Genomic DNA, 16,785 nt, shown 5'->3' with positions numbered 1-16,785 from the left:
ATGGTGATGGTGGTGATGATGGTGGTGGTGATGGTGGTGGTGATGGTGGTGATGATGGTGGTGGTGATGATGATGGTGGTGATGATGGTGATGGTGGTGATGATGGTGGTGGTGATGATGATGGTGGTGATGATGGTGATGGTGGTGATGATGGTGGTGGTGATGATGGTGATGGTGGTGATGGTGGTGGTGGTGATGATGGTGATGGTGGTGATGATGGTGGTGGTGATGATGATGGTGGTGATGGTGGTGATGGTGATGGTGGTGATGGTGGTGGTGGTGATGATGGTGATGGTGATGATGATGGTGGTGGTGATGATGATGGTGGTGATGGTGGTGATGGTGATGGTGGTGATGGTGATGATGGTGATGATGGTGACGATGGTGGTGGTGATGGTGATGATGGTGATGATGGTGACGATGGTGGTGGTGATGGTGATGATGGTGATGATGGTGACGATGGTGGTGGTGGTGATGGTGACGATGGTGACGATGGTGGTGGTGATGGTGATGATGGTGATGATGGTGACGATGGTGGTGGTGATGGTGATGATGGTGATGATGGTGACGATGGTGGTGGTGATGGTGGTGATGGTGACGATGGTGATGATGGTGATGATGATAGTGGCGATGGTGATGGTGGTGACGGTGGTGGTGGTGATAGTGGTGGTGATTGTGGTGATGGTGATGATGGTGGTGGTGATGATGATGGTGGTGATGGTGGTGATGGTGATGGTGGTGATGGTGATGATGGTGATGATGGTGACGATGGTGGTGGTGATGGTGATGATGGTGATGATGGTGACGATGGTGGTGGTGATGGTGATGATGGTGACGATGGTGGTGGTGATGGTGATGATGGTGATGATGGTGACGATGGTGGTGGTGATGGTGATGATGGTGATGATGGTGACGATGGTGGTGGTGGTGATGGTGACGATGGTGACGATGGTGGTGGTGATGGTGATGATGGTGATGATGGTGACGATGGTGGTGGTGATGGTGATGATGGTGATGATGGTGACGATGGTGGTGGTGATGGTGGTGATGGTGACGATGGTGATGATGGTGATGATAGTGGCGATGGTGATGGTGGTGACGGTGGTGGTGATGGTGGTGATGATGGTGATAGTGGTGATGATGGTGATGGTCGTGATGATGATGGTGGTGATGGTGGTGATGGTGGTGATGGTGATAGTGGTTATGATGGTGATAGTGGTGATGATGGTGATAGTGGTGATGGTGGTGATGGTGATAGTGGTGATGATGGTGATAGTGGTGATGATGGTGATGGCGACGATGGTGACGATGATGGTGGTGACGATGATGATGGTGGTGATGATGATGACATTGATGATGTTGATGATGATGTTGATGGCTTCATCCAGCAGTAGGTAGACCCTTGCGATGATGTTTTAAATTTCGCGTGTTAATCGCAACGCTAATTTATGCACCCCCCCCCCCCTCACCCCCTTCCCCCCCCTCCCCCCTTCTCCGCTCATGAATATTAATCGGACAGGAAGGATCCTTGCTCCCGATTGGTTGACGGCGCGTCGACGCACCGCCCCTTCCTGCGCGTCACGTGACTCCTCCTCTGGTACTTGGCGAAGCAACGGAGACCTGCCAAGCGACAAAACGGGGAGAGGTTTTGTGGGAAAATTATCGCTGCGATTTTTCCCGACGGATATTGCAATTTGATTTTTCGACAGTGGCGGCTCCTGCAAAATCTCTCAGGGGGGGGGGGGGGGGGGGCAAATGTCTGGATGATTGATAAGGTCCACCCATGCAATGGATAAATTAACAGCTTAAGCGTGTAAAGGCAACTTCACTTCTTTGATATTAATGAAAAATAAAGTGACTCTTACAATACACCTTGTTTGTTTCTATACTCACTATTATTACAATCCACTCAGTTTCTTTTATTAAAGATTCCAAGATTAGGTGGCGACAAATAATATTGTTGACTGAAACGTGCTTACGTATGATAACGCGTAGGCACGTATGATGACGTAGGCACGTATGATGACGTAGGCACGTATGATGACGTAGGCACGTATGATGACGTAGGCACGTATGATGACGTAGGCACGTATGATGATGTAGGCACGTTAGGGCGAGCCCTCCCGGAAGCCGTAGAGAATGCATTGCAGCGCCCGCCTTTCGAAAAAAAACATCTTTGAATGTAAGTCTACGGGGCCACTCTGGGCGATTCTCAGCCGGAGTGAAATCGCCCAAAAAGTGGCGGTACTCCACAGAACGTGACATGACGCTGATTGGACTATATCCAGAGGCTGACAGTGACGGCTGAGATTGGTGGTGCGTCGCCCAATCGCCCTAATGAAGAAACCGCCCCTGTTTTTCGATTACACCCTTTTTTAAGTGAAGCTTCAGTACACGCTGCGTTGCAATTTATTTTTAATTTTTTGTTCCTGGGTAGTAAGTGTTATTTTCCAATTGCTTATGCCTCAAAAGTAGAGAAAATTGGCAGTAGTTACCAGATCATCGGCATGCGTAACATTGGTTGAGCAATAGGGAGCCATCCCTTGACCGCACCCGGGCATTGTACCAGATGGAAAATCCTCTGGTACAGCTATTGAAGGCTTCACGAACTACGTGGTCGAAATGGATGTTAAATAATGTGGGAGACAGAGGACATCCCTGTCGCACCCCAAGGTGAACAGGGAATGGCTCCGACTCCCGGCCACGTAGTTTAACCCGGGCCCGCTCACCATCATGAAGGTCCTTAATGATCGTGAGCAGAGGGTCAGGGACTCCGAAAGCACGAAGAACAACCCAGAGCCCAGGCCTACTGATGGTATCATAGGCCTTGACCAGGTCAATAAAGCAGAGATGGTGGTCTTGTTGGAATTCCCTACACCTCTGCTGTAGCAGACGGACAGAAACTATGGCATCTGTGCAGGACCGCCCTTTCTTGAAACCAAATTGGGGATCCGCAAGCCTCTCCTCAGCGTGCCTAGCAAGGCGATGTTGAATAATCCTTGCCAGGACCTTTCCCGGCACACTTAGGAGTGAGATGCCCCTGTAGTTGGTACAGTCTGTGCGGTCCCCCTTCTTAAAGAGGGGGACCACCAGGGCATCCTTCCAGTCCTGCGGAACCCGTCCAGTGGTCCAGACTGTTGTTGTGATGTCATGTAGGGCAGTCTGCGCACAAACGCCACCCTCCCTCAGCATTTCGCTTGGGAGATCATCTCTGCCCGGTGACTTTCCTGGTCTCAGACTCCGGATCGCCTTCAGTACTTCCTCAACAGATGGCACCTCAGCCAGCCACTCACAGGGCGTGACTTCCTCTTCCAATATTTGAGGCACCGCAGCCTCAGCAGAGTCATCCCCACTTTGTGCCACGATGTTTTCCAGGCTGAGGGATTTCCCCTCCCCCAGGACCTCACAGAATGCTCAGCAAATCTGCAAACCTGTTCCTGGGGGTCGGAGATTGGATCACCGTTTTTCCCCACCACACTCACCACCACACTCACCACCACACTCACCACCACACTCACCACACTCACCACCACACTCACCACACTCACCACACTCACCACCACGCTCACCACCACGCTCACCACCACACTCACCACCACGCTCACCACTACGCTCACCACCACGCTCACCACCACGCTCACCACCACACTCACCACCACACTCACCACCACACTCACCACACTCACCACCACACTCACCACACTTCTCACCACCACACTCACCACTCACCACCACACTCACCACCACACTCACCACCAATCACCACACTACCACCACTCACCACCACACTCACCACCACACTCACCACCACACTCACCACACTCACCACACCACTCACCACCACACTCACCGCTCACCACCACCACACTCACCACCACGCTCACCACCACACTCACCGCCACACTCACCACTCACCACCACACTCACCACCACACTCACCACACTCACCACACTCACCACCACACTCACCACCACACTCACCACCACACTCACCACACTCACCACCACACTCACCACCACACTCACCACCACTCACCATCACACTCACCACCACTCACCACACTCACCACCACACTCACCACCACACTCACCACCACACTCACCACCACACTCACCACACTTCTCACCACCACACTCACAACTCACCACCACACTCACCACCACACTCACCACCACTCACCACACTACCACCACTCACCACCACACTCACCACCACACTCACCACCACACTCACCACACTCACCACACCACTCACCACCACACTCACCGCTCACCACCACCACACTCACCACCACGCTCACCACCAAACTCACCGCCACACTCACCACTCACCACCACACTCACCACCACACTCACCACACTCACCACCACACTCACCACCACACTCACCACACTCACCACACTCACCACCACACTCACCACCACTTACCACCACACTCACCACCACTCACCACACTCACCACCACACTCACCACCACACTCACCACCACACTCACCACTACTCACCACCACACTCACCACCACACTCACCACCACACTCACCACCACACTCACCACCACACTCACCACCACACTCACCACACTCACCACCACACTCACCACCACTTACCACCACACTCACCACCACTCACCACACTCACCACCACACTCACCACCACACTCACCACCACACTCACCACTACTCACCACCACACTCACCACCACACTCACCACCACACTCACCACACTCACCACCACACTCACCACCACACTCACCACACTCACCACACTCACCACCACACTCACCACCACACTCACCACACTCACCACCACACTCACCACCACACTCACCACACTCACCACCACACTCACCACCACACTCACCACACTCACCACACTCACCACCACACTCACCACCACACTCACCACCACACTCACCACCACACTCACCACCACACTCACCTTCTGAGCACATGCAGTCGTCAAAGCACACACTCACCACTACACTCACCATCACACTCACCACCACACTCACCACCACACTCACCACCACACTCACCACCACACTCACCACCACACTCACCTTCTGAGCACATGCAGTCGTCAAAGCACACACTCACCACCACACTCACCACCACACTCACCACCACACTCACCACCACACTCACCACCACACTCACCACCACACTCACCACCACACTCACCACCACACTCACCACCACACTCACCACCACACTCACCACTACACTCACCACCACACTCACCACCACACTCACCTTCTGAGCACATGCAGTCGTCAAAGCACACACTCACCACACTCACCACACTCACCACCACACTCACCACCACACTCACCACCACACTCACCACCACACTCACCTTCTGAGCACATGCAGTCGTCAAAGCACACACTCACCACTACACTCACCATCACACTCACCACCACACTCACCACCACACTCACCACCACACTCACCACCACACTCACCACCACACTCACCACCACACTCACCTTCTGAGCACATGCAGTCGTCAAAGCACACACTCACCACCACACTCACCACCACACTCACCACCACACTCACCACCACACTCACCACCACACTCACCACCACACTCACCACCACACTCACCACCACACTCACCACCACACTCACCACCACACTCACCACCACACTCACCACACTCACCACCACACTCACCACCACACTCACCACCACACTCACCACCACACTCACCTTCTGAGCACATGCAGTCGTCAAAGCACACACTCACCACACTCACCACACTCACCACCACACTCACCACCACACTCACCACCACACTCACCACCACACTCACCTTCTGAGCACATGCAGTCGTCAAAGCACACACTCACCACACTCACCACACTCACCACCACACTCACCACCACACTCACCACCACACTCACCACCACACTCACCTTCTGAGCACATGCAGTCGTCAAAGCACACACTCACCACCACACTCACCACCACACTCACCACCACACTCACCACCACACTCACCACCACACTCACCACCACACTCACCACCACACTCACCACCACACTCACCACCACACTCACCACCACACTCACCACCACACTCACCACTACACTCACCACCACACTCACCACCACACTCACCTTCTGAGCACATGCAGTCGTCAAAGCACACACTCACCACACTCACCACACTCACCACCACACTCACCACCACACTCACCACCACACTCACCACCACACTCACCTTCTGAGCACATGCAGTCGTCAAAGCACACACTCACCACACTCACCACACTCACCACCACACTCACCACCACACTCACCACCACACTCACCACCACACTCACCTTCTGAGCACATGCAGTCGTCAAAGCACACACTCACCACCACACTCACCACCACACTCACCACCACACTCACCACCACACTCACCACCACACTCACCACTACACTCACCACCACACTCACCACCACACTCACCTTCTGAGCACATGCAGTCGTCAAAGCACACACTCACCACACTCACCACACTCACCACCACACTCACCACCACACTCACCACCACACTCACCACCACACTCACCTTCTGAGCACATGCAGTCGTCAAAGCACACACTCACCACACTCACCACACTCACCACCACACTCACCACCACACTCACCACCACACTCACCACCACACTCACCTTCTGAGCACATGCAGTCGTCAAAGCACACACTCACCACACTCACCACACTCACCACCACACTCACCACCACACTCACCACCACACTCACCACCACACTCACCTTCTGAGCACATGCAGTCGTCAAAGCACACACTCACCACCACACTCACCACCACACTCACCACCACACTCACCACACTCACCACCACACTCACCTTCTGAGCACATGCAGTCGTCAAAGCACACACTCACCACACTCACCACACTCACCACCACACTCACCACCACACTCACCACCACACTCACCACCACACTCACCACCACACTCACCTTCTGAGCACATGCAGTCGTCAAAGCACTTGTTGTTGAGGCCGCGATTGTGGGCGGAGCAGCGGTGGAGGCGAGGCTCACAGCACGAACCTGGAGACCAGCAACACCATCATCAGCAGCAGCAACAACAGCAGCAGCATCAGCAGCAGCATCATCAGCAGCAGCATCATCAGCAGCAGCATCAGCAGCATCATCAGCATCAGCAGCAGCATCATCAGCAGCATCAGCAGACACACACACACAGACACACAGACACACACACACAGACACACACACAGACACACACACAGACACACACACAGACACACAGACACACACACAGACACACACACACAGACACACACACACAGACACACACACAGACACACACACAGACACACATACACACAGACACACACAGACATACACACACACAGAGACACACAGACACACACACACAGACACACACACAGACACACAGACACACACACACACAGAGACGCACAGTCACACACACACACAGACACACACACAGACATACACACACACACGTACACACACACACAGACACACAGACACACACATACACACAGACACACACAGACACACAGACATACACACACACACACGCGCAAGTCTCACCCAATGGGCAGTTGCGATGGTGGTCACATGGTGTCGGTGCCGATGTCGCCATGGCAACCCTCTGGCTGCCATTCCTCACTTCCGGTGTCTCTGCTCATAGACACCCACAGAGACCCACAGAGACCCATAGAGATACATAGAGACCCACAGTGACCCACAGAGACACACAGTGACCCACAGAGACCCACAGAGACCCACAGTGACCCATAGAGATACACAGAGACCCATAAAGACCCACAGAGACCCACAGAGACCCATAGACACCCACACACCCACAGAGACCCATAGAGATACATAGACACCCACAGAGACCCACAGAGACCCACAGTGACCCATAAAGACCCACAGAGACCCATAGAGACCCACAGAGACCCACAGAGACCCATAGACACCCACACACCCACAGAGACCCATAGAGATACATAGACACCCACAGAGGCCCACAGAGACCCATAGAGATACATAGACACCACAGAGACCCACAGAGATACATAGAGACCCACAGAGATACATAGACACCACAGAGACCCATAGAGACCCACAGAGACCCACAGAGACCCATAAAGACCCACAGAGACCCATAGAGACCCACAGAGACCCACAGAGACCCATAGACACCCACACACCCACAGAGACCCATAGAGATACATAGAGACCCACAGAGGCCCACAGAGACCCATAGAGATACATAGACACCACAGAGACCCACAGAGATACATAGAGACCCACAGAAATACATAGACACCACAGAGACCCATAGAGACCCACAGAGACCCACAGATACCCATAAAGACCCACAGAGACCCATAGAGACCCACAGAGACCCATAGACACCCACACACCCACAGAGACCCATAGAGATACATAGAGACCCACAGAGATACATAGAGACCCACAGAGATACGTAGACACCACAGAGACCCATAGAGACCCACAGAGACCCACAGATACCCATAAAGACCCACAGAGACCCATAGAGACCCACAGAGACCCACAGAGACCCATAAACACCCACACACCCACAGAGACCCATAGAGATACATAGACACCCACAGAGATACATAGACACCACAGAGACCCATAGAGACCCACAGAGACCCACAGAGACCCATAGACACCCACACACCCACAGAGACCCATAGAGATACATAGAGACCCACAGAGATACATAGACACCCATAGAGACCCATAGAGACCCACAGAGACCCACAGAGACCCACAGAGACCCATAGAGACCCACAGAGACCCATAGAGACCCACAGAGACCCACAGAGACCCACACACCCACAGAGACCCATAGAGATACACAGAGACCCACAGAGATACATAGACACCACAGAGACCCACAGACACCCACAGAGACCCACAGAGACCCACAGAGATCCATAGAGACCCACAGAGACCCACAGAGACCCACAGAGACCCATAGAGACCCACAGAGACCCACAGAGACACACAGAGACCCATAGAGACCCACAGAGACCCACAGAGACCCAAAGAGACCCATAGAGATACATAGACACCCACACACCCACAGAGACCCATAGAGATACATAGAGACCCACAGAGATACATAGACACCCACAGAGATACATAGACACCCACAGAGATACATAGACACCCACAGAGACCCATAGAGACCCACAGAGACCCATAGAGACCCACAGAGACCCACAGAGACCCATAGACACCCACACACCCACAGAGACCCATAGAGATACATAGACACCCACAGAGATACATAGACACCCATAGAGACCCACAGAGACCTACATACCCACAGAGACCCACAGAAATACATAGACACCCATAGAGACCCACAGAGACCCACACACCCACAGAGACCCATAGAGACCCACAGACACCCACACACCCACAGAGACCCACAGAGGCCCACAGATATACATAGAGACCCACAGATACCCATAGACACCCACAGAGACCCACAGAGATCCATAGAGACCCACAGAGACCCAGAGACCCACTCACCCACAGACACCCACAGAGACCCACAGACACCCACAGAGACCCACAGAGACCCACAGAGACCCACATAGACACACAGAGACACACAGAGACCCATAGAGACCCACAGAGACCCACAGAGACACACAGAGACACACAGAGACCCACAGGGATCCATAGAGACACACAGAGACCCAGAGACCCACAAAGATCCACAGAGACCCACAGAGACCCAGAGACCCACAGAGACCCACAGACACCCACAGACACCCACAGAGACACACAAAGACCCACAGAGACCCAGAGAGATACACAGAGATACTCTGTCTCCCAGTGTCTCCCCCCTGTCTCCCCGCGTCTCCCCTCCCCGTGTCTCCCCGTGTCTCCCCCCTGTCTCCCCGCGTCTCCCCTCCCCGTGTCTCCCAGTGTCTCCCCGTGTCTCCCAGTGTCTCCCTGTGTCTCTCCGTGTCTCCCTCTCCCCGTGTCTCTCTGTGTCTCCCCGTGTCTCCCAGTGTCTCCCCGTGTCTCCCCGTGTCTCCCAGTGTCTCCCCGTGTCTCCCCGTGTCTCCCCGTGTCTCCCCGTGTCTCTGTCTCCGTGTCTCTCTGTCTCCCCGTGTCTCCCAGTGTCTCCCCGCGTCTCCCCGTGTCTCCCCGTGTCTCCCAGTGTCTCCCCGTGTCTCCCAGTGTCTCCCCGTGTCTCCCAGTGTCTCTCCGTGTCTCCCCGCGTCTCTCTGTGTCCCCCCGTGTCTCCCCGTGTCTCCCAGTGTCTCCCCGCGTCTCTCTGTGTCCCCCCGTGTCTCCCCGTGTCTCCCAGTGTCTCCCAGTGTCTCCCCGTGTCTCCCCGTGTCTCCCAGTGTCTCCCCGTGTCTCCCCGTGTCTCCCAGTGTCTCCCCGTGTCTCCCAGTGTCTCCCAGTGTCTCCCCGTGTCTCCCCGTGTGTCTCTGTGTCTCCCCGTGTCTCCCAGTGTCTCCCAGTGTCTCCCCGTGTCTCCCAGTGTCTCCCCGTGTCTCCCCGTGTCCCCCCGTGTCTCCCAGTGTCTCCCCGTGTCTCCCAGTGTCTCCCAGTGTCTCCCCGTGTCTCCCAGTGTCTCCCCGTGTCTCCCTGTGTCTCCCCGTGTCTCCTCGTGTCTCTCTGTCTCTCCGTGTGTCTCCGTGTCTCCCAGTGTCTCCCCGTGTCTCCCCGTGTCTCCCCGTGTCTCCCCGTGTCTCCCCGTGTCTCCCAGTGTCTCCCCGTGTCTCCCTGTGTCTCCCCGTGTCTCCTCGTGTCTCTGTCTCCCCGTGTCTCCCCGTGTCTCCCCGTGTCTCCCAGTGTCTCCCCGTGTCTCTCCGTGTCTCCCCGTGTCTCTGTCTCCCCGTGTCTCCCCGTGTCTCCCCGTGTCTCCCCGTGTCTCTCTGTGTCTCCCAGTGTATCCCCGTGTCTCCCCGTGTCTCTCTCTGTCTCCCACTGTCCCCCCGTGTCTCCCCGTGTCTCCCCGTGTCTCCCCGTGTCTCCCCGTGTCTCTCTGTGTCTCCCAGTGTCTCCCCGTGTCTCTCTCTGTCTCCCACTGTCTCCCCGTGTCTCCCCGTGTCTCCCCGTGTCTCTCTGTGTCCCCCAGTGTCTCCCCGTGTCTCCCCGTGTCTCTCTCTGTCTCCCACTGTCTCCCCGTGTCTCCCCGTGTCTCCCCGTGTCTCCCCGTGTCTCTCCGTGTCTCCCAGTGTCTCCCCGTGTCTCCCCGTGTCTCTCTCTGTCTCCCACTGTCTCCCACTGTCTCCCACTGTCTCCCCGTGTCTCCCCGTGTCTCCCCGTGTCTCCCCGTGTCTCTCTTTGTCTCCCCGTGTCTCCCCGTGTCTCCCCGTGTCTCTCCGTGTCTCCCCGTGTCTCCCCGTGTCTCCCCGTGTCTCCCCGTGTCTCCCCGTGTCTCTCTGTGTCTCCCCGTGTCTCCCCGTGTCTCCCTGTGTCTCCCCGTGTCTCCCCGTGTCTCCCCGTGTCTCACGTTCATCTTCGTAGTCGCTCCAATCAAAAAGATTCATGTCCAACTCTGGGCTCTGTGACACTGCCTGCATCAGCATCATCATCAGCATCATCATCAGCATCATCAGCATCAGCATCATCAGCATCATCAGCAGCATCATCAGCATCATCATCAGCATCATCATCAGCATCATCATCAGCATCATCATCATCAGCATCATCAGCAGCATCATCATCAGCATCATCATCAGCATCATCAGCATCATCAGCATCATCATCAGCATCATCATCAGCATCATCATCAGCATCATCAGCATCAGCAGCATCATCAGCATCATCATCATCAGCATCATCAGCAGCAGCATCATCATTATCAGCATCATCATCAGCATCATCATCAGCATCATCATCAGCATCATCATCAGCATCATCATCAGCATCATCATCATCATCATCAGCATCATCAGCAGCAGCATCATCATCATCATCAGCATCATCATCAGCATCATCATCAGCATCATCAGCATCATCATCAGCATCATCATCAGCATCATCATCAGCATCATCAGCATCAGCAGCATCATCAGCATCATCATCATCATCAGCATCATCAGCAGCAGCATCATCATCAGCATCATCATCAGCATCAGCATCATCAGCATCATCAGCATCATCAGCATCATCATCAGCAGCATCATCATCATCATCAGCATCATCATCAGCATCATCATCAGCATCATCATCAGCATCATCATCATCAGCATCATCAGCAGCATCAGCATCATCATCAGCATCATCATCAGCATCAGCATCATCAGCATCATCAGCATCATCATCAGCATCATCATCATCATCATCAGCATCATCAGCAGCATCAGCATCATCATCAGCATCATCAGCAGCATCATCATCAGCATCATCATCAGCATCATCAGCATCATCATCAGCATCATCAGCATCATCATCATCATCAGCATCATCAGCATCAGCATCATCAGCATCATCAGCATCATCAGCATCAGCATCATCAGCATCAGCAGCATCAGCATCAGCAGCATCAGCATCAGCATCATCAGCATCATCATCAGCATCATCATCAGCATCAGCATCAGCATCATCAGCATCATCATCAGCATCATCATCATCAGCATCATCAGCATCAGCAACATCATCATCAGCATCATCATCATCAGCATCATCATCAGCATCATCATCAACATCATCATCAGCATCAGCAACATCATCATCAGCAACATCAGCAACATCATCATCAACATCATTATCAGCATCATCATCAGCATCATCAGCAGCATCATCAACATCATCATCAACATCATCATCAGCATCATCATCAGCATCATCAGCAGCATCATCAGCAACATCAGCAACATCATCATCAGCATCATCATCAGCATCATCAGCAGCATCATCAACATCATCATCAACATCATCATCAGTATCATCATGAGCAATATCAGCAACATCATCATCATTAGCTCTCTGCGTGGTGAATCTATGGGTCTCTGTGTGGTGAATCTATGGGTCTCTGTGTGGTGAGTCTGAGGGTCTCTGTGTGATGAGTCTGTGGGTCTCTGTGTGGTGAATCTATGGGTCTCTGTGTGGTGAGTTTGCGGGTCTCTGTGTGATGAGTCTTTGGGTCTCTGTGTGGTGAATCTATGGGTCTCTGTGTGATGAGTCTATGGGTCTCTGTGTGGTGAGTCTGTGGGTCTCTGTATGGTGAGTCTGTGGGTCTCTGTGTGGTGAGTCTGTGGGTCTCTGTGTGATGAGTCTATGGGTCTCTGTGTGATGAGTCTGTGGGTCTCTGTGTGGTGAGTCTGTGGGTCTCTGTGTGGTGAGTCTGTGGGTCTCTGTGTGATGAGTCTGTGGGTCTCTGTGTGGTGAGTCTGTGGGTCTCTGTGTGGTGAGTCTGTGGGTCTCTGTGTGGTGAGTCTGTGGGTCTCTGTGTGGTGAGTCTGTGGGTCTCTGTGTGGTGAGTCTGTGGGTCTCTGTGTGGTGAGTCTGTGGGTCTCTGTGTGGTGAGTCTGTGGGTCTCTGTGTGGTGAGTCTGTGGGTCTCTGTGTGGTGGTCTGTGGGTCTCTGTGTGATGAGTCTGTGGGTCTCTGTGTGGTGAGTCTGTGGGTCTCTGTGTGAGTCTGTGGGTCTCTGCGTGGTGAGTCTGTGGGTCTCTGCGTGGTGAGTCTGTGGGTCTCTGCGTGGTGAGTCTGTGGGTCTCTGTGTGGTGAGTCTGTGGGTCTCTGTGTGGTGAGTCTGTGGGTCTCTGTGTGGTGAGTCTGTGGGTCTCTGTGTGGTGAGTCTGTGGGTCTCTGTGTGGTGAGTCTGTGGGTCTCTGTGTGGTGAGTCTGTGGGTCTCTGTGTGGTGAGTCTGTGGGTCTCTGTGTGGTGAGTCTGTGGGTCTCTGTGTGGTGAGTCTGTGGGTCTCTGTGTGGTGAGTCTGTGGGTCTCTGTGTGGTGAGTCTGTGGGTCTCTGTGTGGTGAGTCTGTGGGTCTCTGTGTGGTGAGTCTGTGGGTCTCTGTGTGGTGAGTCTGTGGGTCTCTGTGTGATGAGTCTGTGGGTCTCTGTGTGGTGAGTCTGTGGGTCTCTGCGTGGTGAGTCTGTGGGTCTCTGTGTGGTGAGTCTGTGGGTCTCTGTGTGTGAGTCTGTGGGTCTCTGTGTGGTGAGTCTGTGGGTCTCTGTGTGGTGAGTTTGTGGGTCTCTGTGTGGTGAGTCTTGGGTCTCTGTGTGGTGAGTCTGTGGGTCTCTGTGTGGTGAGTCTGTGGGTCTCTGTGTGGTGAGTCTGTGGGTCTCTGTGTGTGAGTCTGTGGGTCTCTGTGTGGTGAGTCTTGGGTCTCTGTGTGGTGAGTCTTGGGTCTCTGTGTGTGAGTCTGTGGGTCTCTGTGTGGTGAGTCTGTGGGTCTCTGTGTGTGAGTCTGTGGGTCTCTGTGTGTGAGTCTGTGGGTCTCTGTGTGGTGAGTCTGTGGGTCTCTGTGTGTGAGTCTGTGGGTCTCTGTGTGTGAGTCTGTGGGTCTCTGTGTGGTGAGTCTGTGGGTCTCTGTACACACAGACCTTGTTGTTAAGAGTCAGTTTGGTCGCCATGGTGATGGAGGGTGATGTGGTTGCTAAGCGCTGGTCCCACGTGCCGTTGTTACCGTGGTAACCGGCTCGTCGTGTTCCCTTCGCTCTCGTTCTCCCTGAAAGAATAATCATCAGCATCAGCAGCAGCACCATCATCATCATCATCATCAGCAGCAGCATCATCATCATCAGCATCAGCAGCAGCATCATCATCATCAGCATCATCATCATCAGCACCATCATCATCAGTACCATCATCATCAGCAGCAGCATCATCATCATCAGCATCAGCAGCAGCACCATCATCATCATCATCAGCAGCAGCATCATCATCATCAGCATCAGCAGCAGCATCATCATCATCAGCATCATCATCATCAGCAGCACCATCATCATCAGCACCATCATCATCAGCAGCAGCATCATCATCAGCAGCATCATCATCAGCAGCATCATCATCAGCAGCATCATCATCATCAGCATCATCATCATCATCAGCAGCAGCATCATCATCACAATCATCAGCACCATCATCAGCAGCACCATCATCATCAGCAGCATCATCATCAGCAGCATCATCATCAGCAGCAGCATCATCATCAGCAGCACCATCATCATCATCATCAGCAGCACCATCATCAGCAGCATCATCATCATCAGCACCATCATCATCAGCAGCATCATCATCATCATCATCAGCAGCATCATCATCAGCAGCATCATCATCATCAGCACCATCATCATCAGCAGCACCATCATCATCATCATCAGCAGCACCATCATCAGCAGCATCATCATCATCAGCACCATCATCATCAGCAGCACCATCATCATCATCATCAGCAGCATCATCATCAGCAGCATCATCATCATCAGCACCATCATCATCAGCAGCATCATCATCATCAGCAGCAGCATCATCATCAGCACCATCATCATCAGCAGCAGCATCATCATCAGCATCATCATCATCACCATCATCAACAACGTCCCATCACTCATTCCCATCACTCACTCCCATCACTCCCATCACTCACTCCTTCACTCACTCACTCCTTCACTCACTCACCCCATCATTCACCCCTTAATCACTCACTCCCATCGCTCACTCCCATCATTCACTCCCATCACTCACTCACTCACTCCCATCACTCCCATCACTCACTCCCATCACTCACTCACCCCATCACTCACCCCTTCAATCACTCACTCCCATCGCTCACTCCCATCATTCACTCCCATCACTCACTCACTCCCATCACTCCCATCACTCACTCCCATCACTCACTCCCATCACTCACTCCCATCACTCACCCCTTCACTCCCATCACTCACTCACCCCATCACTCACTCACCCCTTCAATCATTCACTCCCATCACTCACTCACTCACTCCCATCACTCACTCCCATCACTCACCCCATCACTCACTCCCATCACTCACTCCCATCACTCACCCCTTCACTCACTCCCATCACTCACTCACTCACTCACTCCCATCACTCACTCCCATCACTCACTCCCATCACTCACTCACTCACTCCCATCACTCACTCCCATCACTCACTCCAATCACTCACTCCCATCACTCACTCCCTTCACTCATTCACTCCCATCACTCACTCACTCACTCCCATCACTCACTCCCTTCACTCATTCACTCCCATCACTCACTCACTCACTCCCATCACTCACTCCCTTCACTCATTCACTCCCTTCACTCACTCACTCACTCACCCACTCACCCCATCACTCACCCCTTCACTCCCATCACTCACTCCCATCGCTACACACATCTCTCTCCACTGCTGGATGAGTGTCCGCTCACCCTTCCCCTTGCGTCTCCTCCGCTCCCTCCGCCGCTGCTTCCTCCTCTCCTCTCTCTCGGGCCTGGTGCTGCCCCTAAGCCTGCCCCCTTTCCTGACCACCTGCCCCATCACCTCATCGCCTTCCTCTCTCTCAGGCCTGGTGCTGCCCCTAAGCCTGCCCCCTTTCCTGATCACCTGCCCCATCATCTCATCGCCTCCCTCCCTCTCAGGCCCGGTGCTGCCCCGAAGCCTGCCCCCTTTCCTGACCATCTCCCCCAGCTCCCCTCTCCCCATCTCCCCCATCACCTCCTCCCCTTCCTCCCTCTCAGGCCCTGTGCTGCCCCGAAGCCTGCCTCCTTTCCTGAACATCACTCCCCGCTCCCC

At 53.8% G+C, this 16,785-nt stretch overlaps 2 protein-coding genes across 2 annotated transcripts in view; one reads left to right on the top strand and one right to left on the bottom strand.

The window, feature by feature from the left end:
• LOC144955177 (uncharacterized) overlaps positions 1–1,616 on the top strand; it is an 18,953-nt gene extending 17,337 nt beyond the window's left edge. Inside the window, exon 5 of the mRNA XM_078885493.1 lies at positions 1,520–1,616. Within this exon, the coding sequence (XP_078741619.1) occupies positions 1,520–1,546 (27 nt within the window). The 3' untranslated portion in view covers positions 1,547–1,616. The remainder of the gene's footprint in view (positions 1–1,519) is intronic.
• Positions 1,499–16,785, bottom strand: DRAXIN (dorsal inhibitory axon guidance protein). Its single transcript, XM_078885491.1, has 6 exons — positions 16,422–16,785; positions 14,586–14,710; positions 11,544–11,607; positions 7,607–7,696; positions 6,986–7,075; positions 1,499–1,620 (listed from the first exon to the last, which is right to left on the bottom strand). Exons 1-6 carry the CDS (start codon positions 16,768–16,770, stop codon positions 1,508–1,510), a joined length of 831 nt encoding a protein of 276 aa, XP_078741617.1. The 5' UTR covers positions 16,771–16,785; the 3' UTR covers positions 1,499–1,507.

Source organism: Lampetra fluviatilis, unplaced genomic scaffold, assembly GCF_964198595.1.
Source record: "Lampetra fluviatilis unplaced genomic scaffold, kcLamFluv1.1 SCAFFOLD_551, whole genome shotgun sequence".
NCBI classification, from domain to species: Eukaryota; Metazoa; Chordata; class Hyperoartia; order Petromyzontiformes; family Petromyzontidae; genus Lampetra; species Lampetra fluviatilis.
Note: the sequence above shows the minus strand (reverse complement) of the source record. Positions and strands in the feature narration are given on the sequence as shown.

Excerpts from the sequence above, each read along its gene's own strand:
- DRAXIN (XM_078885491.1), bottom strand. The coding sequence starts at position 16,770 with ATGTTCAGGAAAGGAGGCAGGCTTCGGGGCAGCACAGGGCCTGAGAGG. Across the intron at positions 11,608-14,585 it reads AACTGACTCTTAACAACAAG|GCAGTGTCACAGAGCCCAGA; the intron begins GTCTGTGTGTAC and ends ATGCTGATGCAG. Across the intron at positions 1,621-6,985 it reads CGACTGCATGTGCTCAGAAG|GTCTCCGTTGCTTCGCCAAG; the intron begins GTGAGTGTGGTG and ends GTCGCTTGGCAG.